At 53.4% G+C, this 23,814-nt stretch overlaps 1 protein-coding gene across 4 annotated transcripts in view; it reads right to left on the bottom strand.

The window, feature by feature from the left end:
• The window catches only part of PCSK6 (proprotein convertase subtilisin/kexin type 6), a 188,360-nt gene that overhangs the window by 2,078 nt on the left and 162,468 nt on the right, over nt 1-23,814 (bottom strand). For 2 of the 4 annotated variants that reach the window (XM_021098934.1, XM_021098939.1), the window contains exons 14-21: nt 22,433-22,612; nt 22,263-22,301; nt 16,821-16,923; nt 15,716-15,912; nt 13,856-13,943; nt 10,271-10,374; nt 4,417-4,546; nt 676-788 (exon numbers count right to left, since the gene is read on the bottom strand). In XM_021098934.1, the coding sequence (XP_020954593.1) occupies nt 676-788; nt 4,417-4,546; nt 10,271-10,374; nt 13,856-13,943; nt 15,716-15,912; nt 16,821-16,923; nt 22,263-22,301; nt 22,433-22,612 (954 nt within the window). The remainder of the gene's footprint in view (nt 1-675; nt 789-4,416; nt 4,547-10,270; nt 10,375-13,855; nt 13,944-15,715; nt 15,913-16,820; nt 16,924-22,262; nt 22,302-22,432; nt 22,613-23,814) is intronic. The other 2 variants (XM_021098945.1, XM_021098951.1) reach the window with 1 other exon arrangement.

Genomic DNA, 23,814 nt, shown 5'->3' with positions numbered 1-23,814 from the left:
ACACCGTGGCGCTGGCAGCTCCCCTCTTCTGCATGCCAGCTGGCTTGCAGTACTCAGAGGTGGCCCCAGGCTGCTCCTTGCACAGCTTGCTGGGCCATGGAAGGCTCATTCCCCACCACAGCATGTTTGCCCATGGCTCCTGCACTACGTCTTCAGCTCAGAGTCTTCGGCTAGCCCTTCCTCTTTCCTGGAATCCCCCATCAGTCTTTGGTCTCTCCTGAGTTACTGCTTTCACAACCCATCCTTGCCTCCCAATTGGCTTAGAGAACCAAGGCTCCCAAAGCACAGGTGCAGGTCCTTCCTATGGGACACTCAGGCCTCGTCGATGTGAGCTCAAGGGAGGCTGAGAGCCTTCAGGCTTCCTGACTTTGACCTCCAGGGTCGGGTCTCTCCTAAGGGGCATCACCACACCTGGGCCCCTTGGGGCTTATGGCTGAAGAGAGGTTACAGTACAAAAACAAAATCATTGTAAGAGTCACTCAACAAACCAACAACAGTAGCTGGGTTGGTGGCCAGGATGCCTCTCTGGCCAATGGAAGCAGCCTAAAGGGAAGGAGGAGGACCAGAGGAGAACCAGGGGGCCAGCCTGGGGAGGGGTCATACGTGTACAAAGAGGCTGCTGTCCTTGCATCTTCTCCTCTCTCCTTTGCCTAGGGGCAGCCGAAGGGTGCTCACCATTGCTGCATGTGTGGTTGGTGATGCAAGAGGTTCCCAGCTGCGTGAAGCCTGTCTTACATCGGCTGCAGTTCCTGCTGGAGCCTTCACAGCTCAAGCAGCTCTCGTCACACCTGTGGGGGGAACACGGGTTCCTGGTTGGCAAAGAATCCCAACCACTCCCTTCCCAGATCCTCCTCACCCTCCTACCCTGCACCCCTGGCTGGAACCGTGCCCTCACGATGGCTGGAAACCCCAGCCCAGCATTTGTATCTCTCCTCCTATCTGACCTCTACTGCCCTCGAAGTGGAGAGGGTCACAGCAGGAGGATGCCTGGAGCTGAGGACAGGCCCTAGTCTCTGAGCCTGGGCACCACAGTGCCCAGGAGAAGTCCAGTGGCTCACCTGGACTCTCCCCGGGCACTGTGGTGTCCCCCCCACAGGTGGCTCCCTGGGTACATCAGCATTAATTCTTAGGGCTCAGGGCCAACATCCACCCCGAATGTGACAGGACCCTGGAGTTGGCCAGAGGCTGTTGTCCACCAAGCTGAGCCTTCTTTTTGGTGCCATCGGCCTCCGTGCGGTGACAGGGGTGGCACCAATCCTGTCCTGGAGATGGGACCCAGGGCCATTGCTAACAGGGCACCGTAACCTCAGGGGAGGGTCGGCGCACTCTGGCTCTCAGGCCGCATCCAGCAGCTTCCTTGGAGTCAGTCTCGCTCATTGATCTGCGTCGGTCTGCTCATCAGGCCCTTCACAGAAGAGCCTGCTAATGTGGAGACAGGGCTTGGATGTGCACCTTCCTACTCTGAGCGGCGCTCAGACCTGGTCTGTACCCGCTGCCTTTTCTGAGTCCAGCTTTAGGGACTTGGTCTCTACAGATCTACCTCCTACCTCACATCAAACTGCATCCCCAAAAGGCCTGGGAATGGGGCTTAGGCAGGGCATCAGACAGAAGCCCAGCTCAGCCATGCCTGGGTCTGCCCTGCGTGGACAGTTCTTTGCTTAGGACAGATGTCACCAGCCCAGCAGTGACGAGATGCCAACAACAAGGCTCAGGTCAGATGCCACCATGGATTCTGGCTGCTTAGGGCCTCTTGGGCAGTGGCCCACAGCCTGGGTGAGAGGCGGCTTTTCTTTCCTGGGGGTAGCTGAGGGTGCCTCCAAACTGGAGCTCAGGCCCCGCATGTAAGTTAATGCTTAGAAATGTATAAATCCTACTGGCAAATGGCATCCAGGAGCCCTCCTCATACAGCAAGGGCCCGGCCTCCTCCTCCTGCCCCCAGAACCCAACAGGGAGGAAGGGGCCTGCCGTGTAGACCCTGTTCCTGTGTACTCTGGGGAAGGCCCCAGGGCCTGGACCCTGTCCTGCTGTACTGCTTTGGTCGGGCCACAGGCCCCTGGTGCCACAGCACAGGGGACAACTCCCCCTGCCCGCCGCACCCCACCCCCACCTCACTTCTCTTACAATGTCCACTAGTGAGATGGAAGCTAGAGCCAAGCCATTGAACTGTGGGGTCAGCTGTCTTGAAGGCCCAGGGCCTGAACATTTCCAGGCCACGGCTGAGGGGTGCTTCCACTCTAAACAGTGAGCAGGGTGGCTAGAGTGGAGAACCAGGTGTACACAACTTACTTTCTTCTCTAAACTCAACCTCACAGAGCTCCAGGATCTCAATGGCAGCTTCCACAGGGGTGCCAGCTTTCTGCTGCTATGTAACAAACTGTCGTAATGCTACAGTTTAATCCACTACCAGTCAGCATCTCCCAGTTCTGCAGGCAGAAGTCTGGGCAAAGTTCTGACAGGCTTTCTTGCAGGGTCTCATAAGGACTCGGTCAAGGTATTGGCCAGCCTGGTCAGATCTGGAGGCCCCAGCTCAGGGGGCTGCTCCCTGATGCTCCCCCAACTGCCTGGGGATTCCAGCTTCTCTGAGAGACTCTCTTGGCTTCTCTGTCAGGGTTACCGTGCTTGGCACGTGGTCCTCTCAGGCAGGGGGCTTTCAAGATGCCTTCTGTGGTACCTACCTCACCCCCAAATACCACAGTGAACTCTGCTCTGCCAAACTCTGCAGGATAGCACCCACCACAGCCCACCCCCTGCCTTACTGCCAGGGCTACTGCCCCCACCTCCTGTCCTTAGGCTGATCCAGGTCTTGTCATTCTTCAGTCTGGGCAGAGACAGAGCAGAAGGCCTGCCTGAGTCTTGCCCCAACTGCATACCTGGGAGGGGCTGAGGGAGGGAGGTGTGAAGGGGCTGGGGGTGGGAGAGGCTAGCTTGCCCCTTAGGCAAGCTCCCTACCAGGTTGCTCTGTCTTCAAAGTGGTCCTTGCTTGGTCTTCTAGGTCCTGTTTCTAAGTTGAGGGGAGTCTGGTGCCTCTTGAAATTCCTATTATGGACTGTTCTCAGCCTTGCACTGTAGCTTCGCGGGTCTTCTCAGCATGCAGGCTGCCAACCCAGCAGCCCTGTGCCGTGGCCTGGCTTTTCCCCATAAATCCTGCCTGGCTGCTTGTTCCCTCAGAGCTGCCCTGGCCGGCACTTAGCACCCTGGGGCCTTTGGACAGTCAGGCTTTCTGAAAGCTATAGCTGCTGGAGCTGGGAGAGGCCCTGCACAACCATGAAGACCAAGGCCATTCATCCTTCCAGAGGGAGCCACACTGAGGGGGTCTTCAGAGCCAGGGACTCAGGAGATGGAAATTCTCTGAACAGCTGGCATTTCGCCACCTGGACACCCCACACAGGGGTCTTCCTGGGTGTGTGTCTCCAAGACCAGCACTGGACCCTCCTCTAGGGCTGAAAGCTTTTTCTCTATGTGGGTGAGTGCCCAGGGAGCTGCTGCCCTCTGCTGCCAAGGAGGTCACTGGGGCCTCTTGCCCCCTGCCTCCTGCGGCTGGGGCCCCGTAGCTTCTGGGTGCCCTGTGGGGGCTGGGTGCAACACTTGTGGGAGTACCTAGCATCGTGTGGGATCCAGGAGGTCTGACAAAGGAACCTGATGATCTCTATGTAGTTGCACTGGTCTCTGGGCTGCTGTACTCACCCTGGAACCAGCTGGCTGATTAAAATGAAAACGTACTTTATTTTTTATTTATTTTTGGTCTTTTAGGGCCACAACTGCGGCATAGGGAGGTTCCCAGGCTAGGGGTCTAATTGGAGCTATAGCCGCTGGCCTACACCAGAACCACAGCAATGCCAGATCCCAGCCGCATCTGCGACTTACAACACAGCTCATGGCAACACCAGATGCCCAACCCACTGAGGGAGGCCAGGGATCAAACCTGCATTCTCATGGATGCTAGTCATCTTTGTTTCTGCTGAGCCACGACGGGAACTCCTAAATTATCTAATTTTAAGTTTTAAACAATCTGACATGTGGTTTCCTTAATTACATGGTGTGAACACACTGTGGTCTGTGGTGCAGGCTCCCTGGGGTCTGTTCCGGTGTGGGGGCTCTGCAAGGCGGGCCCGGCACTCTGTATCCTGCCCTCTCCAGCTACACAGTGCCTGGCACACAGCGGCTCTCAGTGAAGACTCAGGAAGTGAATGACAGAATGAGAGCCACTACCTGACTTGTGACCTAGGCCATCCCTACCTGCAGGGTTCCCTTTTCTGCAAACAGTTCCTGTCTGGCCACCATACTCACTGCTGTCATGGGATGCAGCATGCCCCTTCCCCAGCCCCAGAACAGGGGTCAACCAGACCCGGCCCTCCTGCTCTCCTTCCCCGGCAGTCTCGGAGGCTGCCCGGAGGACTGCCTGGAAGGGTCACCTACCTTCGACACACTTTGTGGGGCAAGCCCGGCATCTCCTCTGGGTAGAAGCCCTCGCCACAGGCCGGCACACATCTCCAGTCTTGGAAGTGGAAGTTTGTGGCACAGTGAATACATTCTTCTCTGCTGGGCCCTGAGGGGTCCGGGAAAAGTAGCAGAGGTCAGGGACCACCCACCCACTCATCAGGTGTCCTGGGCCTGCTGCAGCGCCTGCGAGCTCTGGGTTCTATTCAGATGATGCCTCCAGGTCACCACCACACCTCGATCCCCAGGTGCCCAGCATACATCTGCAGTGGGCCCTCCTACCCACTCCTGGGAGGTGGGCATCCCATCTCCACTTAACGGACGGGGACGTGGAGGCATGAGCTGAGCTCTGCACACTGCCCGCTGCCTGTGCCTTGTTCATCCACCATGATTCCAAGTGTTTCCTTTCCCAAAAGGCCTGGGCCGAGCTTCAGCCAGAGCTCTGAGCTTTGAGTGAAATATGGCCTGGCCATACTGAGGTGAGCTGCAAATGTAAAAAACATACACACTGGATTTCAGAGATGTAGAAAAAAGAAGGAAGGAAGGAAGGAAGGGAAGAAAGAAAGAAAGAAAGAAAGAAAGAAGAAGGGAGGGAGGGAGGGAGGGAGGAAGGGAGGAAGGAAAGAAAGAAAGAAAAGAAAGAGAAAGAAAGAGTGAAAGAAAGAAAGTAAAATAGCTTTTTGATTTTTTTTTTTTTTTTTTTTTTTTTTTGCCATTTCTTGGGCCACTCCTGCAGCATATGGAGGTTCCCAGGCTAGGCGTCAAATTGGAGCTGTAGCCGCCGGCCTACACCACACAGTGATGCCAGATTCTTAACCCACTGAGCAAAGCCAGGGATCCAACCCACAACCTCATGGTTCCTAGTTGGATTCGTTAACCACTGAGCCACGACAGGAACTCCAGCCACGATGGGAACTCACATGTTGATTTTTAAAATATTGTTTAGATGTAGAACTTACAGTATTTAGAAGCATGGGTTAAAATAAATAAGATGTTATAATTACTTTCACCTGTTTCTCTAGGGCACATAGAAGTGCATCAGTAGCTCATATTATGTTTCTATTGGACAGAACATAGTGCAAGATGATATGGGTTGGGGGCATGGGGGCTGACAGGTATTTGATGTGAATGACCAGGACACTTTCAACAGAATAAAAACCCTTTGTGTGTTTTCAATTTTTTTTGTGTGTCTTTTTAGGGCCACATTCACGGCATATGGAGGTTCCCAGGCTAGGGATCCAATCGGAGCTGTAGCTGCCGGCCTACACCACAGCCACAGCAATGCCAGATTCTTAACCCACTGAGCAAGGCCAGGGATCGAACCTGCAATTTCATGGATACTAGTCGCATTTGGATATAATGGGAACTCCCTTTGTGTGTTACACTTTTATTTTATAAGGCTTATGGGGGGAGAGGGTGGCCAGAGAGGCCAAAGCTCTGAATGAAGGATCCAGAGTCGTGAAGGAAAATCTGTAGTTCAGTCAAGAGGACTCAGCAGCCCAGGGCAGGCAAAGGTCCAGTTGGAAGAAACCATGCTGTCCCTCTGTCTGTCTGCCCACCTGTGCATTCATTCTCACCAACAAGTAAGTGCTGGGCATCCACTCTATGCCAAACATCCCCAAAGAGCACCTAACAGGATGTCAGAGACGCAGCGAGGTGGCCGCTGGCTGGTGGCTTAGAGGGTTGAACCCAGAGAGATGTCATCTCAGATGCTCAGGGTGACCACAGCTTTGGTTAAACCTCTCCTCACTTTGATCTGATCTGGTCTCAGCTTGAGGCCTGACAACTAAGGCAGAGGTGTCCTGCCATCTTCCTGGAGTCACTTCTGGACCTAGAGGGGGCCTCTTGGCTGCATCAAGAGAGGACCCCTTTGTAGACAGGGATCCGCAGGGCACCTCTGCCAGCCCCGAGGCTCAGTGCTCTGGCAGCTGGTTTTCACCTCTCAGAACTACAGCTTTAAACCCCGAAGGGGATTCTGAGTTCATCCCAGACCGTGGGAGCGAGGCAGAAGCCAAAATCCTGGGGGTGGCAGGCCTTCATGAGGGACAGCTATCCACCCACCTGGGCTCTTCATAGGGGTGTCCTCCCTCTCCTTCTGGGATGCAGTGGGAGAGCCGCCCTACAAATACGTCTGGTGTATGTCCTGGATGGAAGGCTGCTCTTGTGCCCCCCTGCATCCCTCCACCATCATTTATCTCTAGGGGGTGTCTGGGGTGGGTGGTTCGGCCCTTGGAAGCCTTGGGCCTCCCCTGCTGAACCTTATCATCTACATTGTACTGCCTTGGCCACTGGGGTCCCCAGTGCCTGAGGACCTTCTGCACTGGAAAAGAATAATCACTCTTTTTTTTTTTTTTGTCTTTTTGTCTTTTCTAGGGCCGCACCCATGGATGCTTCAGATGACAGCATCCCCAACTTGACTGCAATCTCATGCAAGATGGAGCCAGGCCTACACAGATAAGTCACTCCTGGATTATCAAGTTCCAGAAATACATATGTGAGAACATACATGAATGCTGGTGTTTTTTTTTTTTTTGGTCTTTTTCCAGGGCCGCACCTGTGGCATATGGAGGTTCCCAGGCTAGGGGTCGAATCAGAGCTGTAGCCGCCAGCCTATGCCACAGCCACAGCAATGCAGGATCCGAGCAGCGTCTGCAATCTACACCACAGCTGACGGCAATGATGGATCCTTAACCCACTGAGCAAGGCCAGGGACTGAACCTACACCCTCATGGTTCCTAGTTGGATTCGTTAACCACTGCGCCATGATGGGAACTCTGACTCCTGTTTGTTTCTAGTTTAATGCTCAACTTACCAATTTTGAAAGCTGATGCAACTCATTCAGTTGGGGAAGAAGAGAAAGCCCTGGAGTGGATGGAGGCGACAGCCCCATGACAATGTGTACATGCTTAGGGTCACCAGGCTATACACTTCCAAATGGTGAAGATGGTACTTTTTTTTTTTTTTTTTTTTTTAGGGCCACACCAGTGGTATATGGAGGTTCCCCAAGTCAGGAGTTGAATCTGAGCTGAAGCTGCCGGCCACAGCCACAGCCACGTTAGATCCAAGCCTCATCTGCAACCTTCACTACAGCTCACAGCAGTGCCGCATCATTACCCACTGAGCGAGGCCAGGGATTGAACCTGCATCTTCATGGATACTAGTCAGATTTGTTTCCGCTGAGCCACGACGGGAACTCAAGAAGATGGTACATTTTACGTTATGGATCTTTTACCATAATGAGAAAAGCTGAGGAAGCACAAATTTCCTAGACAAATTGTTTTCATAATTACTAAACATTATGAACTTTATAGCTCCAAGTCTCTTAGGGATTCCATTTAATCAAAAGGCTTTACCAGCTTTAGACACTTGAAATGTACACAGATCACAACAATAACAGCAAAATGGGTGATGCTTAGCAGGAACCTCCCCACCACAGCTTTTGTGGGGCCCAAATATAAAGTGAAAATGTAGGGCCATTATTTAAAAGCAGGACAAACATGCTATAAAGGCTCCTAAGATATAAAATACTTTGCGGAGTTCCCGTCGTGGCTCAGTGGTTAACGAATCCAACTAGGAATCATGGGATTGTGGGTTCGATCCCTGGCCTCGCTCAGTGGGTTGGGGATCCAGAGTTGCTGTGAGCTGTGGTGTATGTTGCAGACACAGCTCGGATTCCGAGTTGCTGTGGCTCTGGCGTAGGCTGCTGGCTACAGCTCCGATTCGACCCCTAGCCTGGGAACCTCCATATGCCATGGGTGCGGCCCTAGAAAAGACAAAAAGACAAGAAAAAATAAAGTAAAATACTTTGCTTTCTTTGGCAGTCCCTCTCTTGACCTGTCATGGTATTTTAATCCGTTATTTCATGTCGTGCTCCCATGGTGAGGACTGGCCCTCATGCCCCTTGACTTGGCACACATGTGCCTCGCTGGCAGCTACCCACTGCCCAATGTGCCATGCCCAGCTGGGTCCCCTGTACCCACTCACAGCAGATGGTAACTCCAAGGGATCCCATCCTCTCTGCCAGGAGGCTCGAGGTACCCAGACTGGGGATGGACAAGAGGCATGTTCCTACTGAGTCCCCCACTGAGTGCCCCAGGGCACTGCTGGACCAGGGTGGAGACAGCCATTGCGCCCTGTTCTGTACTCATGCCCAACCATGACCCTCTCCACACTGCAGCCCGTCCCCCACTCCAGACCCCGGCAGTGGGCAGCATTGGGAGCAGGGAGGGGAAGGCTAGGGACCTGACAGCTGAGAACAGGTGGACCCTGCCAGGGAGCAAGAAACCTCCTGCCACTCAGAGCTGGAAGCAAGGACCCTTTCCCAGCAGCTGCCAGGGGTGCATGCATCCAGAGCGTGCTCTGTATCCAGAGCGTAGAGAGAACCCAGGTCCACAGGCATGGGGAGCAGGGGGAGACCCCCAGACAGCCTGACACCTGTACACTGCTGAATTACGTGTCTGAAGTGACAGAGATGTTGCTGGGTTGGGTGAGAGAACCCTAAGCGACTCTGAAGCTGTTTGCCCACAGGCAGTGTGAGGATGCAGAGAAAGCAGCTAATCTGAACTACTGAAATCAAAAGCGGCATTAAGCCACACGCCTGAATCTTGTGGATTCGAGTGCCTGTAAAATTAAAGTAAGCGACATCAGCAAAGCTCCTTAATCAACCTGGGCTAAATAATGAGTCAAAGAAACAAGAATGAAAACAACAGGCAACAAGGCAAACGCTAGGAAAGGGGCTGAGCCCCTGTCTTTTTGGAGGTTGTCCCAGAAGGGGCTCCAAGAAGGCACATTTTCTACAGGCCTTGAGGGTGCTTAGTATGTCCACTCTGGTCAAGGGTCGAGGGCCCCTGGACATGGGCTCCCGTTTGGCTGCACGTCCCAGGACCTACATTATGGCAGCAGTGACTGACTGAGCAGAGACCTAATTCTTACATCACAAGAATGGCACAAACTCAATCTGAGGTGAGTTGCTTAGAACAAGGACCAAAATGCTGGGTGGGGAAGGAGTGTCAATCAGAAATGTACCTGAGCCCACGCACTCAGTATATGTGCTGCGAGGTCCTGCTGCAAATAACTGCAGCACGAAGCCTGACAAGGCAAATGCATTCTCTGCTAATTTTCATAACAACTGTGCCTGGAAGACAGCTGTGCTATATAACCTTTGTGAGGAATTACAACACACATTAAATTGTAGAAGTCTTTTCCTCTTTGAGTAAAATGTTCAAAATAAGAGCAGACAGGTGCAAAGAACTAAGGCTATGTTCCATAAAGCCTTCTTCCCTTCACCACCGGAATTTGCCCCCCTCCTCTGCCCCCCCCTGAATCTTTAGGGGGTTGAACCACAGGCAGTGCTATCCCACAGCAAGGGCTGGGTTCCACACGAAACAGCTTACGAGAAGTCAGCAGCCCTGTTCAGCCTGCAAACATCCTCTGCTTGTCTGGGCTTCTAATGCCAGGAAACCTAGGCTGTTTAAAGTGGGCCCTTGTGTTTGCTTGTTTGTTTTCTTAATTTTAAAAATTCAGATAAAACGTACCTAACATAAAATTTACCATATTAACCATTTAAGCCTATAGCTCAGTGGCATCAAGTACATTCATGTTGCACAGCCATCACCACCATCCGGCTGTCCTCAGAACGTTTTCATCTTCCCCAATGAACCGATGGACCCATTAAACATCATTTCCTCATTCCCCTCCCCCGGCCCCTGGTAGGGCCTCTGGGATTGGATGCTGCAACACCAAGTCTGGGTTTTCTGGGTTTCAAGGCAGTTAACCTGCCCGCCTGGGTAACTCGGGCTCCCGCTCTGGCCTCCGAGGCATGCCATGAACTCACCTACACAGGTCTGGCAGGTGTGATGGCATTCCCCACACCTGATCTGCTCAGAGTCAAAGTAGGTGCCCGGCTCACAGTCTGGAATACAGCTGCCCCGTGCAAGGCTGTTGAAAAGAAAGGCAGGTTTTCATATCCTTTCCAAAATTCTAATTTAGTTACGGTTTATTCTCACATGACCTTTCTGAGAGCAAACGAAAGCTGCTAAAGCATGACTCTTTGTGTCACTTAAGGGTTCTAAGCTAATGCAGCAGCCTGAGGGCAGCTGGAAGGGACAGCCCGGCCTGGAAGCCGAGTCTCTGCCTTCTGGCGGCCAGGGTGCCAGGGGCTCCTTCCCCAGAACCCCACAGCCTCTGTCCCAGTGCAGGAGGCCACATCCTCTCCTGCTCTGTGATGGTTTCTCTTCACTGACTCCAATCACACTAGAACCCATGCCCCACGAGGAGAACCAGAGCGGCGGGGGTCGTCCTGGTGGCTCACTGGCTCGGTCTCACTGGGAGCAGCCCTGGGTGAAGCCTTGGCATCTATAATGTGTGAAGGGGTGGTGGCAAGGCTGACCCTGAAGCCCAGTGGGCTCCTGCCTCTCTCTCGCTTGAAACCTTCTTTGCTGCACAATGAACTTGACGTAAAATCCTCTCCTGGGACATGGCAGCCTTCCCTGCTGTGACTCTGGCCTTCCTCCCTCACCTCACCCGGCAGCGAGGCAGCAAAGGCACAGGTGCTGGAGTGGCCTCTTCAGCCAAACCTGCCTCTGCCCTTCCAAGCCATGATCCTAGCCCTGGGCTGGCCAGCCAACCTTCCTGCACCTCTGTCCCCTCTGCTGTGGAACAGTCAAGGCTCCTGCACGGTCTGGCTGCTTTGAGGACAGAATGAACAAATACATGGGAAGCCCTGGCAGGTGTCAGGCACCCAGCAGTGTGAATGGATTCTGGTTACTGCTTCAGCTCCCAAGGTCACTCTGGGCTTGCTGTGCCCTTTGCCAATGGGTCTGCTGCCAGACACATGGAACATGTGACCAGGGTCTGTGAGATCTAGAGGCTCCGGCACTTAGTGGGGCTGAAAGCATCTCTGTATCAAGGTGGAGGCTGGCCCAGGGCTCCTCCTGGTCCTGGCACCCAGGTCGCTGCACCTGCACTTCAGTCAAGTCTTTATTAATAGCTATTCTCAGCCCTAAAGAGATGGATGCACGGCACAGCTGCCCTCACTGCTTCAACGGGACAGCGATGCTTTGAAGCCACAGTTTAAAAGGATATTGGGAAATAAAGGGAAGCTTTCTATGGATTATGGCTGACGATGTTTCGGAGTTCTAGTGCCTTGCTGACTGCTTGTCGTGGCTGGAACCACTGCCTCTGCCTGGGGGCTACTGCCCAGGAGGCATTTTTTCCCATAACACAGCTCCCAGCCTAAGCAACTGACTTCCTTTCTCCAACCCAATCCACAGGAGCAGGAACAGGTTCCCCAGGACTCCCCTAGCACATCTCTGCTGCAAAATGGGTTCCAGGGATCTGGAAAAACTGAGCCTCCCCTGACAACTGGTCTCCAGCCTGGATGGGGGGCCCTGTGGGAGGGGCCACACAGCTGCCACCCGGGGCCCCTGCAGTGGGGCCAACTGGCCATCTCTGCCTTCCCCTTTGGGGTCTCTTTCCTTGACCTCTTTGTTCTTCTGCTCCTAATCATGCCATGTGCAGCTCCCAGGTTCAAATGAGAACAGATGTGATGTGTGACTCTGGGGCCTGTTCCCCTTCCCTCCCTCGACTCCCAGGTGTCCAAGGAGTGGACACTCTCCTCTCTGATCCCCTGACCCGGATGAGGGGCAGGCTAGGGGAGCTGCAGCATGGCAGCTACATCATGCTGCCCATGAAAACTCTTCCTTTCCCCATTAGTATTTATATGAAGAGGAAGAATGATCTATACGTCAGAGGTTGCGGTGAAGATTAAATGAGGCAGTGTTGATGAGAGCAGCTGAATAAAATGCTTCAGTTTTCTTCTTTCACTCCTCATTCCAAAAGAATTCAACCCTGCGAGTGAATTTCAGTCTCAGCAGCATTTGGGTGGAAGGGAGGCTGGGCTTGGGGGATCAGAGCATCCTCAGCTGGGGCCCGCTGGAAATGCAGAGTCACAGAGCTGCTGGGTCAGTATCTGCATTTTGACAAGGGCCCTGGTGACAGTGATGCCCTCCCGTCCCATGCTCACTGTGGGGTGAGAAGCGCCGCCTTCGCTGACACTTGTCTTTCTTCCTTAAAATGCAGATCCTGGTTCTAGACTAGACTACAGGAGGACACACAGCACGATTTTGAACAGAATGTTCTCTAAGCTTCTCAACAGTAACTTTAAGGATATAAAGTTTAACAGCAACTTTAAGGATATATACATATAAGTGATGTGTATTTGGCTGCATTCAGTGGACTAAACCACATTTCAAAATATTGTGGCAAAAATCATTAACCTGGTAGCTTTTTTTTTTTTTTTTTTTTTTTTTTTTTGCTTTTTAGGGCTGCACCTTTGGCATATGGGCGTTCCCAGGCCAGGGGTCAAAGAGAAGCTACAGCTGTTGGCCTACGCCATAGCCACAGCAACGCAGGATCCAAGCCATGTCTGCGACCTACACCACAGCTCATGGCAACACTGGATCCTTAACCCAGTGAGTGGAGCCAGGGATCGAACCCGTGTCCTAATGGATCCTAGTTGGGTTCGTTAACTGCTGAGCCACAAAGGGAACTCCGATAGTAACATGTTTTTAAAGGAGACACGTGCTGAGCCTGGTGGAACAAGGTGAACCAGGAATCTACAGAGTGTCTCCAGGAACAAGCTCCTCACCTGCAAGGAGACATGAGAGCTGGGAAGACAGAGAAGACACGGTAACAACAGGGTAGGGGGATATGGGCTTCCCAATGCACCCCCACCCCCCGCCCCTGTCCATACCAGGAGGGAAACTGGGCTGGTGGGGCTACTGGTGCCTAAGAAGGAATTCCTTGCCTTTCTGGGTGCCAGCCCTACTTTCTATGATCAACTCTCATTTTTACCAATTCTCCAAATGTGACATGGAATGTAGAGATGGTCCTCATCCTCTTTCTATCTTAAACACCAATCTCCAAGCGGAAATCTGATTTTGACTTGGAATCTTTCTTTAAAAGGAAGTGAAATTTGGGGAGTATTTTCCATCTCCCAGTCAGTTTGTCTCCTTTTACTCCATGATAGTTTATTACTATTATTATTTTGCTTTTTAGGGCCATTCCCGAGGCATATGGAGGTTCCCAGGCTAGGGGTCTCATTGGAGCTGTAGCCGCCTGCCTACGCCAGAGCCACAGCAACATGGGATTCGAACCACGTCTGTGACCTACACCACTGCTCACGGCAACACCGGATCCTTAACCCACTAAGCAAGGCCAGGGATTGAACCTACAACCTCATGGATCCTGGTCAGATTCGTTAACCACTGAGCCACGACAGGGACTCCTTGACTTGGAATCTTTATCCTGAAAGGCTTTGGGGCTTTTAGGAAAAAGTGGCAAAAACTTTACCGAGTGATAGAAACTAAAATCAGTATATACACATGGCCACGCTTTCAGTCTGAAGGGAGGGTCCTACCTGAATCCTTCTTTACAGACAGTACATTTCTCTGGCTCATCAACACATTTTTTACAGCTTGGGTGGCATTTAAGGCAGTTTTTCTGACCTGGAGAAAAATAAGATGAGGAAAAGAGAAGGGGGAACAGAATGGACGGGGATCAAACCCAGGCAAACGAGCCTCCGGTGTTTCAAAGCAGGGTTGATGCAACAGCTATTAGCAGCATCCCTCTCACCCCAGATGGGTGATGTGGTAACAGAACCGCCAGAGGCATGTGGAGACCACGTGCCCATGCGTGGGAGTGTAGGCCTCGCACCTCTTTTCTGGAGGAGATTAAAGTCCTCACACAACCCCGAGGCTTGGAGGTGGGCCCTTTTTAGAGAAGACAGCCTCTGGTCCTGCTTATTCCCTAGGGACTGGAGCCAGCCCCCGGAGGGTGCAACAGCTTACTCAGGGGCAGTGCTGATCCCCTACCCCAGAGCCTTCCCCCGGGTCTTTACTGATGCCTGGGCACTCTGTACACAGACACGAATACATGATGCCCACCAGCCCTCGGTGGGCGGAGTGTGGGGGAGACCTGGGTCTCAGCTCCACCTGCATGGCTTCAGCAATTTTCCACGCCACTCATCTGGCACCTTGTCAGTGCCACCCTGTGCTCTGCCTCCTCCTCAGGGCCCCATAGGTGGTACATGCACTGCAGGGGCTCAGGGAGGGTGTGTGCAGGTGACCAAAGTGGCTGATTCTCACCCAGGGGGAGTAGCAGGCAGTGGAGATGAAGGAACCTCCACAGGTCTGGTTGCCACTCAGGGAAGGTGTTTGCAAAGCCTGTGAAACACATCTTGCACAACTATTATTTGCATCCCCCTTAAGGAGAGTGATTATTTGATGGCTTATCTATATCTTTCTTTAAAGACATACTCCCTGGCTCCTTCTCCACGGGAGTAACAGCAGGGCTGTGATGGGATCTGTCCTGTAGGATGCAGGCCCGGAGACCAGCTCTGGGTAGGCCTGTCCCTGCACAACAGCCAGTAACACAGTAACTTCTTTGAACTCATCTAAGAGCTGCCCATCAGTTTAATCCACACCCTCTCTTTTGCCTCTTCTGGGTGAGGTGAGTGGTGAAATGCTGGCCTGGGGTCCTGGCCCCAGAGCCCACCCATCCTCCTTCCTGGGATGTGGCATGGCAGGACAGCGGGTTGCACTGCTCTGAGTTCAAGTACTGCCTGGGTCACCCCTTGATGTGGGCCCCTAGCCCTCACTCAACTTTGCTTCCCCGTCTGCAAGGTGAGGAAAGCATCACCCACCTCCTGGGAAGGTGGTCACTGTGTAAAGTGCACTAAGACCAATCCCGTCCTCCTGAGGCCCGTTATGCCGGCAGCAGGCTCCTCTTCGGATTCATGGAGACCTGCCAAACTCCCTCTCCTTAAACGCCCATTTCAGCTCCTCGGCTCTTCCTGGAAGGGGCTTTCATCTACTTTCAATCACTCAGGCCACAAGCCAGCACCAGGTCCCTGCACCCTGGCCCGTGTACACATCTACTGCTCCAGGAAAAACTGTAGGACATTCTTGGGGGCCTTTCTTCTTGGAAGTCTGAACTCAGTCTGAGCCTGAGAGCCGCCTCCTCAAGCCATCTCCCTATAGACGCGTGACATTCCTGGACTATGAAGGGCTCCATACCAGCATCGCTCTGAACCACCCTGGCCAGTGTGTGTGTGAACTGCTATCCACTAACAGGGTCCCAGGGCTTGGATTTCCCTTTCTCTCCCATTAAGGATCCTTTCTCAGGACACAGAACACAGAAAGCAGAGGGCTGGGCAAATGCTCCCAGAAGGGACCCCAGCCCAGAGAAGGGTTGATGCATCCTGGGGACATGCACTTACTTTCATCAGCATAAAACCCAGCAGGACAGAGGGTCACACAGGTGTTCATCTCCTGATGGTGATAGAACCCTCGGCGGCAAGACAGGCATTGGGTTGCGCTCCGGCCTGAGCATGTCTCACACCCCTTGTGGCAGCGGCGACAGCGTCGTGCTCCTGTGTCCCCAAAGTAGCCCAAGGGGCACGTGCTCACGCACTTCCTGTGGGGGCAGACGGGGAGAGGGCCTTTCCAGTTGAGCCTCAGTCATGTACTTGTGGCAAGCACAGCGGGGCCAGGCCAGGGAAGGCAGCTAACAGAGACAGACCTCAGCTGCCTCCTGAGGAAACCTCAGCAGGGCCCTGATGAAACTAAGGCCCTGGGGTGGAGGTTAAACCATCAATGCCCTGGAGACCTTCCTGATGGAGGAGAGGGTTGAGAACTTGGTGGGGAACCCAGGACTCTTTCCCTTTCAAAGTTTCCTCAAGAGAGGTGGGCCACTCGCAGGCTGTGCTTGGCTGCTGTGGGCAACACCATGATGGGACAGGACTTTTGGGAGTCTCAGCTCCGGCAAAACCCCACCCATCAAGCCCACAGGCAGTGAGCAGATCTCCAGACCATGGGTCAGGCCAGCAGGACAAACGTCTTTCCCAGCGCAACGTGAGTGTGGCTGTGCCTGGGCCCTGAGGACATGGTGAGAGTCCCCAGTGCACCCCTGCTGGAGCCCTGAGGGAATGTGCTCCACACTCACGGATGGGGGCCTCGTTCATGGCCACCTGTACAGACACTGTACTGTGTCAGCAGTTCCCAAGGGGCCGGCAGGCTCAACAGGACCCATTTTTGTTTAACAAAATGGAGAGAAAGTAAGTTTATAAGCACAGACCCCACAGTGCCACAGCCTCTGATTTCTCTGTCAGGGTCATGAGTTACTTGTGTGATGAGAAAAAAAGGATACTAAACATAAAAACCCAAAGCACTGACCCTCAATGTGATTTTTTTTTTCTAGGGTGTTAGTTAATTCTTTTTCTAGGGTGTTAGGGCGCTGGGCTATAGGGGCAAAGAACACAGCTTGGCTGCTTAGCAGCATGCTGGTGGGTCTCGAGGCCATGCAGGTGCAGCCCAGTTCTTTACCTGCTCGTCTTGACGCTCCCCAGGCTGAAGTGGACACAGTTCAAGCACTGGTCTGCGTTGGGGCCATCACAGCCTTTGTCACCACACTCCGGATGGCACACACCTTAAAGAAACAAACATTTCCTTTCACCTATAGAGATGCTTTCTCCATCAGGTCCAGTACTTTAGGACCCTGTGTCTAGGTCTCGCGGTTTGCCAGGCCCCTGCTGGGGCCGGAGAGGCAGACCACAGGGCCAGAGCGCACCCTGCACCACGACAGGGATCCGCCTCAGCTAAGAGCCGAGCTAAGTGTCAGAGGGTCTGATGACTCTGGACAGGGATGGTCTGAGAACAAGCAGGACAGTGGGTGGTGGTGGCAGGGGGACCCAGATCAGTGGGGAGAGGGGCATCGTGAGACTCTAGAAGAGCGGCCACAGCAGGGGGGTCGGCGGGATGGGGAATGCTTCACTCAGTGTCATCTCCTGCATCAGAGTCATGATGCTGGGCCAGCTGCCAAGCCTGATTTCCATCGAGAAGGACGAAGCAATGCAAATATGGCGAGAAGAGGGCTTGAGGGCATTAAGGAAGCTACCACCAAGCAGTGATGCTCTGATGGAAGTAAGCAGGAGAGGCTGGAAGAGAAACTGCCACATCCCACACATGTCTTAAGGGAGTCGGAATGCGTTTCTATGTCCTTTGGGTGGGTCTGGGCTGGGTGGGAGCTGAACCCTATTCGGCTCCCCTCTCTCTCACCCTCTGTGGAGCGCCACCCCTGTCTTCCCTTGAGCCCCCAATTCTAACTCTGGGAGCCTGTGTATTGTTGTCAAAGTGATGGAGAAAAATGTAGGCACATGGGGACCTGCAGGTCTCCCTTTCACCTACCCCACAGGGAAGTGCCCAGTTTGACCGGCTCTTGCCCTCAGGGGCCTGGGAAAGCCCATCCACAGGTGTCCCAACCTGGGGAACCAGGCCAGCGCTGTAGTGGGACTCCTGCCTCCATTGTCCCCCATCCTGTTCCTCCTTTGGAAATGGCCCCAGAAAGCCTCCCCATGTGGGGAGGAGCCCAGGAGGGCATTCCGAGGGCTTCGGAGTCTTTGGAAGAAAAAACAACCTTCTACAAGGTTTCAGTTGTTGGAAGGGTGGGGAGTGAGTTCAGAAGTAAAGAGGAGGTGATTTGCTGGCCACCAGCATTTCATGGGGACGAGAGGGCAAGACAAAAGTCCCCATTCTCTGCTGTCCACAATGAGTCTTTGCCGAGGGCACAAAGCCCTCTTCATTCGTCCTTAAAGGGCCTCCAGACCTTCCCAGTGTTCGACTCGCTCTATTTTGCTTCCCTCCCTGAAGGTGTACCGTTGTTGACATTTCCAAAGCTTTCATTGTGGGTCCTACCGTGAACCCCTTTCAAAACCGTGGGCTGTTCCCCCAGGTCCGGGGTGTGGAGGGCACTAGAGGCCAAGCTCTAGCGCAAGGCACCCCACCCCTCCCCAGCCCCAGATGGCTGTTCAATTCTGGAATCAGTTCTCACTTGATCTGATGCTTGCCCACCTCATCCCAGCCCACCTGTGGGGACCTCCTCACAAATCCTTCATGGGGCCCTGCGTACCAGGACACAGGCTTGGCTCTCTGGTCCAGCCTCCTCCTGAGCCGGCCTGACGACCCCACCCCTGTCTCTCCCCAAGGCAGGGCTGTCTCACTTGAGAAGATAAACAGTTTCCTCAACTTTCAGGAGACGTAGGGGCCCAGGGAGGAGACAGACCACATTCCTCCCTCTTTCTTGGCACAGGAGACAAAGCTCCATGCAGGCAGGCTTTGGTCTCGAGTGTTCACTGCCAATCGCCCAGCACCCAGAAGAGCATCTGGCCCAGGGCAGGTGCTCGATAAATACCTGGTTAATGGCTAGGGAGTAGGAGGAGAGGGGTGAAAGGAGAGGGGATGAGAATTGGGGAAGCACAGGTGTCATCCTGTCCACACACAGGATGTTCTGGATGCCCCCTCCCTCCAGGCCTCTTTGCGGTGGAGAGACTTGGCAAGAACTGGGCAGGAAGCCCCCTGCAAGGGCAGCAGAACCCTGATAGGCATCTAGGTAACAGCCACATCCAGCCCTGCACCAGAGGCTTGGTGAGAACCCACCCATGCCCGGTACAGGGGTCCACATCTGTAAGCTTCCTCCTCTGTACACTCTCTACTTGGATTATCAAAAAGCCAGTAGTGACTTGGGGATGAACAGAGGCAAAGTAGTATATAGAAGATGGACAGACAACAAGGCCCTACTGTAGCACAGGAATCACCATTCAACAACCCATGATAAACCATCGCGGAAAAGAAAATAAAAAAGAATGTGTATGTGTATAACTAAGTCACTTTGCTACACAGTAGAAGTTAACACAACACTGCCAATCAACTATACTTCAACCGAATTGAACAAAAGCCCAATATCAAGACTCATTTCTGCCCCAAAACATTCTTTTCTTTTTTTTTTTCTCCTGTTTTTTGGGCCTCACCCACGGCACATGGAGGTTCCCAGGCTAGGGGTTGAATCGGAGCTGTAGCTGCTGGCCTACACCACAGCCACAGCCACGCCAGATCCAAGCCATGTCTGTGACCTACACCACAGCTCACGGCAACACCGGATCCTTAACCCATTGAGCAAGGCCAGGAATCGAACCCGTGTCCTCATGGATCCTAGTCAGATTCTTTTCTGCTGTGCCACGATGGGAACTCCCGTGCCATGAAACATTCTTAAATTAAATCTGCCTGGCTGGCCATCGGGTCCCAACCCCTCCATCACTCCTGAGAATGAGAGGGGATTTCTGCTACAGCTGTAACTCACTCTGTGGGAGAGCATGTGCTATTATTCATCGTGCTTATACTCTTGTCTCCTTTTCCTCTCTTCTCAATGAGCCCAAACTTTCCTCAGAGACGCACTATCTTCACATCTCACTTCCCAAGGTTCCAGCTGGAAGGGGAGCAGATGTCTTATGCTGAACCAGCAGGTGAACAACTGACCCTCTCTACAGGGTGTTAGAATGATGCAGGCTTATTTGAAAACTCCAATCTGAATCCTTTGTGGAACACATCCAGGATCAAAAAAACATGCTAACAAATGTTAGAAAGCAACTGGGGTGTTCTGGATGGGTTTTGTCCTTATGGGCTTAGACCAACCCGTAAAGGAACAGGAGGACTCAGGAAGCAACACAGCCTTTTTCGCCATGTACACATCTGAGGAAAGTGCTCCAAGTGGAACCTCTGTGTCACTCTGAGGCTGAGGTGGGTGTAGGAGGAGAGGTGTCTGCACTGAGAGCCCTGTCATCACTGGTCCCATCTCCTTCCTGATGGTGTGTGACTGGGGCACCTCACTCACCAGGCTTCAGCCCCACCTGGGGAGCAGAGAGGCGCCCTCCCCGTCTCAGGGTGGATTTCCATACTCTCATTAACTTCAGGAACCCTGGCTCCACCGTGACCTTCGCCTCCCCCCTTTCAGCCTCTGGCCACCTCCCCTGCTCCATTCCCAGGGAGCAACACTGGCTGAGAATGTCACCTGCCCCTGTCCACCTCATAGCTGCCTCCTTGACAGGACAGCTGCCCTGACAGCTCTGGTGAGGGGCCTGACACCTCCCACAGGACCCTGCTCCCTTTCTGTCCTGGGAGGCTTACTGTCCACACCCCAGTCACCTCCTTCCCTTTACTTCTTGTCCCAGGGAGAGCTGGCCCGCCCCCTGCCCGCCCCCAATACAGTACTGCCCAGCGCTCCTGCTGGCAGGCCTGGGGACTGGGCCCAGTGCCCTCCACGTGCCATCTGTCCATGACCAGATCCCTGGTACCCAGCCACCTCTGTAAGCTCCCGCTTCGCCCTCTCAGCTGTGTGGCATAAAAATCATGACCTCACCTCGAAATCGCCCCACCTCCATCCCCCATAGTCTCTCCTCCCTAGACTTCTGTATCTGGGCTTGTTTGTCTGTGACTGAGAGGGTGGTGCCCCCAGGGCACCCATGAGATGCTCACACGCCCTTGACTGTGCCTGTGGCTGTTCCTCTTCCACCTCCCTGTAAAGCACCCCCTCTTACCCTCTTGCTCTTTCCCACCTCCGGTTCTTCCGCAGTACGTAGTGCACCTGCCCCACGTATGCCAGAGACTTACAGAGAACTTTCCCAAGTGTCAGACACACATCTTTTTTTTTTTTTTTTTTTTTTGGTCTTTTTGCCATTTCTTGAGCCGCTCCCGCGGCATATGGAGGTTCCCAGGCTAGGGGTCTAATTGGAGCTGTAGCTGCCAGCCTATGCCAGAGCCACAGCAAAACAGGATCCGAGCCGCCTCTGCAACTTACACCACAGCTCACGGCAACACCAGATCATTAACCCACTGAGCAAGGGCAGGGATCGAACCCGCAACCTCATGGTTCCTAGTCGGATTCGTTAACCACTGCGCCACGACGGGAACTCCAGGCACACATCTTAATCCCAGAGAGACTCCCTCAAACCACCTAGGACAAGCTCAGGAAGGACTGAGTGGCTTGGGCTGCAGAACAGTCTTACGGCGAGATTCCAGGATAGGATAAGGTTAGAGTAAGTTGCAGATTTTAAGGAAAAAAGATCAGTCCTTTATTAATAATTACTGAATCTTGCCACAGTTTATAAATCACAGGGGGAAACAGAGCAGATTAGTCCATACATAATTCAATGCTCCATTTTAAAGGGATGGTAGAAAAAATTTAAAATTGAATCGGCCGCAATTTATGCTTGATATGTATTGGTGGATTTCTCCATTTTGTTACTTTTTTTTTTCCCAGAAGCTATTAGATAACTCATAGCATCAATATTCTTAGATCTCGCCCATCATTTATCAAGTAGCTGTAATATTTAGCTAAGGAAAATATGCCCAACCAGAAAGGCTCTGTTTTTACAAATCACTAGGATGGTGCAGAGAGAAAGGACCAGCTTCTCACCTAGCGTGCTGATCAAGGCGGCGCCCAAGGTCTTAAGCCCTTTCCCCACTGCTCTGGCTCTCAGCATGGAGAGCTGGAGGCCCAGAGCCAGCGGCCACCTGGCAGTGGGGCTGCTGGAGAAATAGGATTTGCAACAGGCATTTTTACCTCCTGTGAGATGCTTGAGCTGCACCGTGTAGTATCAGTGTCCACTGACGTCCGGTTTTGAGACCCTGTCGTAGGTCGTTCTCCCAGCCCTCGGGCCGGTCAAGATCACCACTGCCAGCAACTCCTGACTAGGCTCGTTCAAGCCAACCATCCTAGGTCCTTCCCATATTCTGGCTACAAGGACTGAAAGTGGATGGACTTCGGAGAAGGTCAGGAGGCAGAGATGTGAGACAGGGGCCCCTGAGGAAAAGGGGATACCCCTGAAGGAGTCTCATTAGCCAGAGGGCAAGTCCCCATTCTGGTTGGGCATAGGGAACCTTTATTTCCCCGGCCTGGAAGGTTGGAGAGTACTTACTGGTTTGAAGCATACTTACTGGTCTGTAAAATATTAGGAGAGCCATGGGAGGAAGGAGCTGTGAGTGCAAATTACCATCGTTAAAAGAGGAAGACCTACAACCCTAACCCCCACCTTCCACCGGGAACAGCCCACATTTTAAGAGCTACACTGGATAACCGAGGTCTCCTCCAGCCTCAGGTCCCTTACCTGTATAGTCCTCTTCGTCCTCAGGAATGTCGGGCTGGGACAGTGACAGGGCAGCCTTGGGTGGCTCCAGCTCCGGGGATGAGAGTTCCAGCATCCTGGAGCGTGACTGATGGGAGCTGAAGGTGTTGTAGGGGTGCTCAGCTGTGCCATACAGGATAAGGCTCCATTCTTTCAATTTCCCTGTAAGGCACCAGACTCAGAGTCACCCAATGGTCTAGAGCCTCCCTTGGAAGTCACTGATGTGTTCTGGCCAGAAGCCTCCGTCACCATGGAAGTGCCAGGTGCTGCCAAGTCAGTCCCCCAAGCCCTCCCCCTACAGCAGAGTTCTGAGCCCACCACCTTCCCTTCCTAGTCACCTGGGCACCAGGGACACACCTCCTGCCTGGGCCCCACTCTTTGCCTCCCCGTCTTGCAGCCTCCCTCGACAGGCCCCCACCCCCCCAATGGGCAGCAGCCTCCTCCCTGTCTTGGAACAGGGTGGATCTGGAGCTGGGCCTGGCTCTGAGCCTTGACCCCTATACCCCCAAGTGTGCTAACTGGGTTACACCGAGGAGTCCTGCTATTTGATCCCCTACCCTGGGTCACAGGAAGGCTGGTCTCTGTCTCTTTCCTTCCCAGCTGGCCCAAGACAGTCAGGCAAGTTTGGTGGATGGCAGTGGTGGTGCAAACCCAACTGTCCACAGAGGCTGGGCACAGGGACAATATCCTCGGGGACAGTGGGATAAATGGTACATATGCGAGGCAGGGTTTAAGGGGAGGAGAGCCGGGCCCCAGAGGAAAGCGGCTCAGGGGAGAGTACCCAGCTATGCAGGTGGTAGGGGGGACCCAACCTCTACCACCTCCACATGGGCGTGTGGCCCATGCTGCTAGGTCTCTTCAGATGGAAACAGGAGGGGGGACACCTGGCCTGCAATTTCCAGGCAAGATCCTTGACATAATAAAACACATGAGAGGCAGAGTCAGATGTGGCCATGGGCTGGCTTCCCTTTCTCGCCATGGTGAGGCCAGCGTTCAGAGCCGTGTGACCCTGTCAGGGATGTAATGCTGTCACTGTCATGAAGGTGAGGGGCTGAGGGCCAGTGTGACCTGCTCCAGCCCCTTAGTGTTGACTGAGAAGCAGATCAGCCCCACACGATTACACAGCTGCAAGCCACTTTGGAGAACTTAGTGACCAAACCTCAGCTGAGGACGTGTGTCTGCCAGCTGCATGCCAGGTGCCGGGGAAAACCTCTGCTCCCTCTTCACTTTCTGTCACTGGGTTTCTTAGCCATCAGAACCCTTTAGGCAAGGATTCTGCTTGGATTCCTTGCTCTTTATTTCTGATTTTAATGTCACTTCTGCTCACTCCTCTCCTCTGAATGGAGGTTTCTGTCTATATGCTC

This window comes from Sus scrofa, chromosome 1, assembly GCF_000003025.6.
Source record: "Sus scrofa isolate TJ Tabasco breed Duroc chromosome 1, Sscrofa11.1, whole genome shotgun sequence".
Lineage (NCBI taxonomy): Eukaryota > Metazoa > Chordata > Mammalia > Artiodactyla > Suidae > Sus > Sus scrofa.
This window is presented reverse-complemented; position numbering and strand designations above follow the sequence as displayed.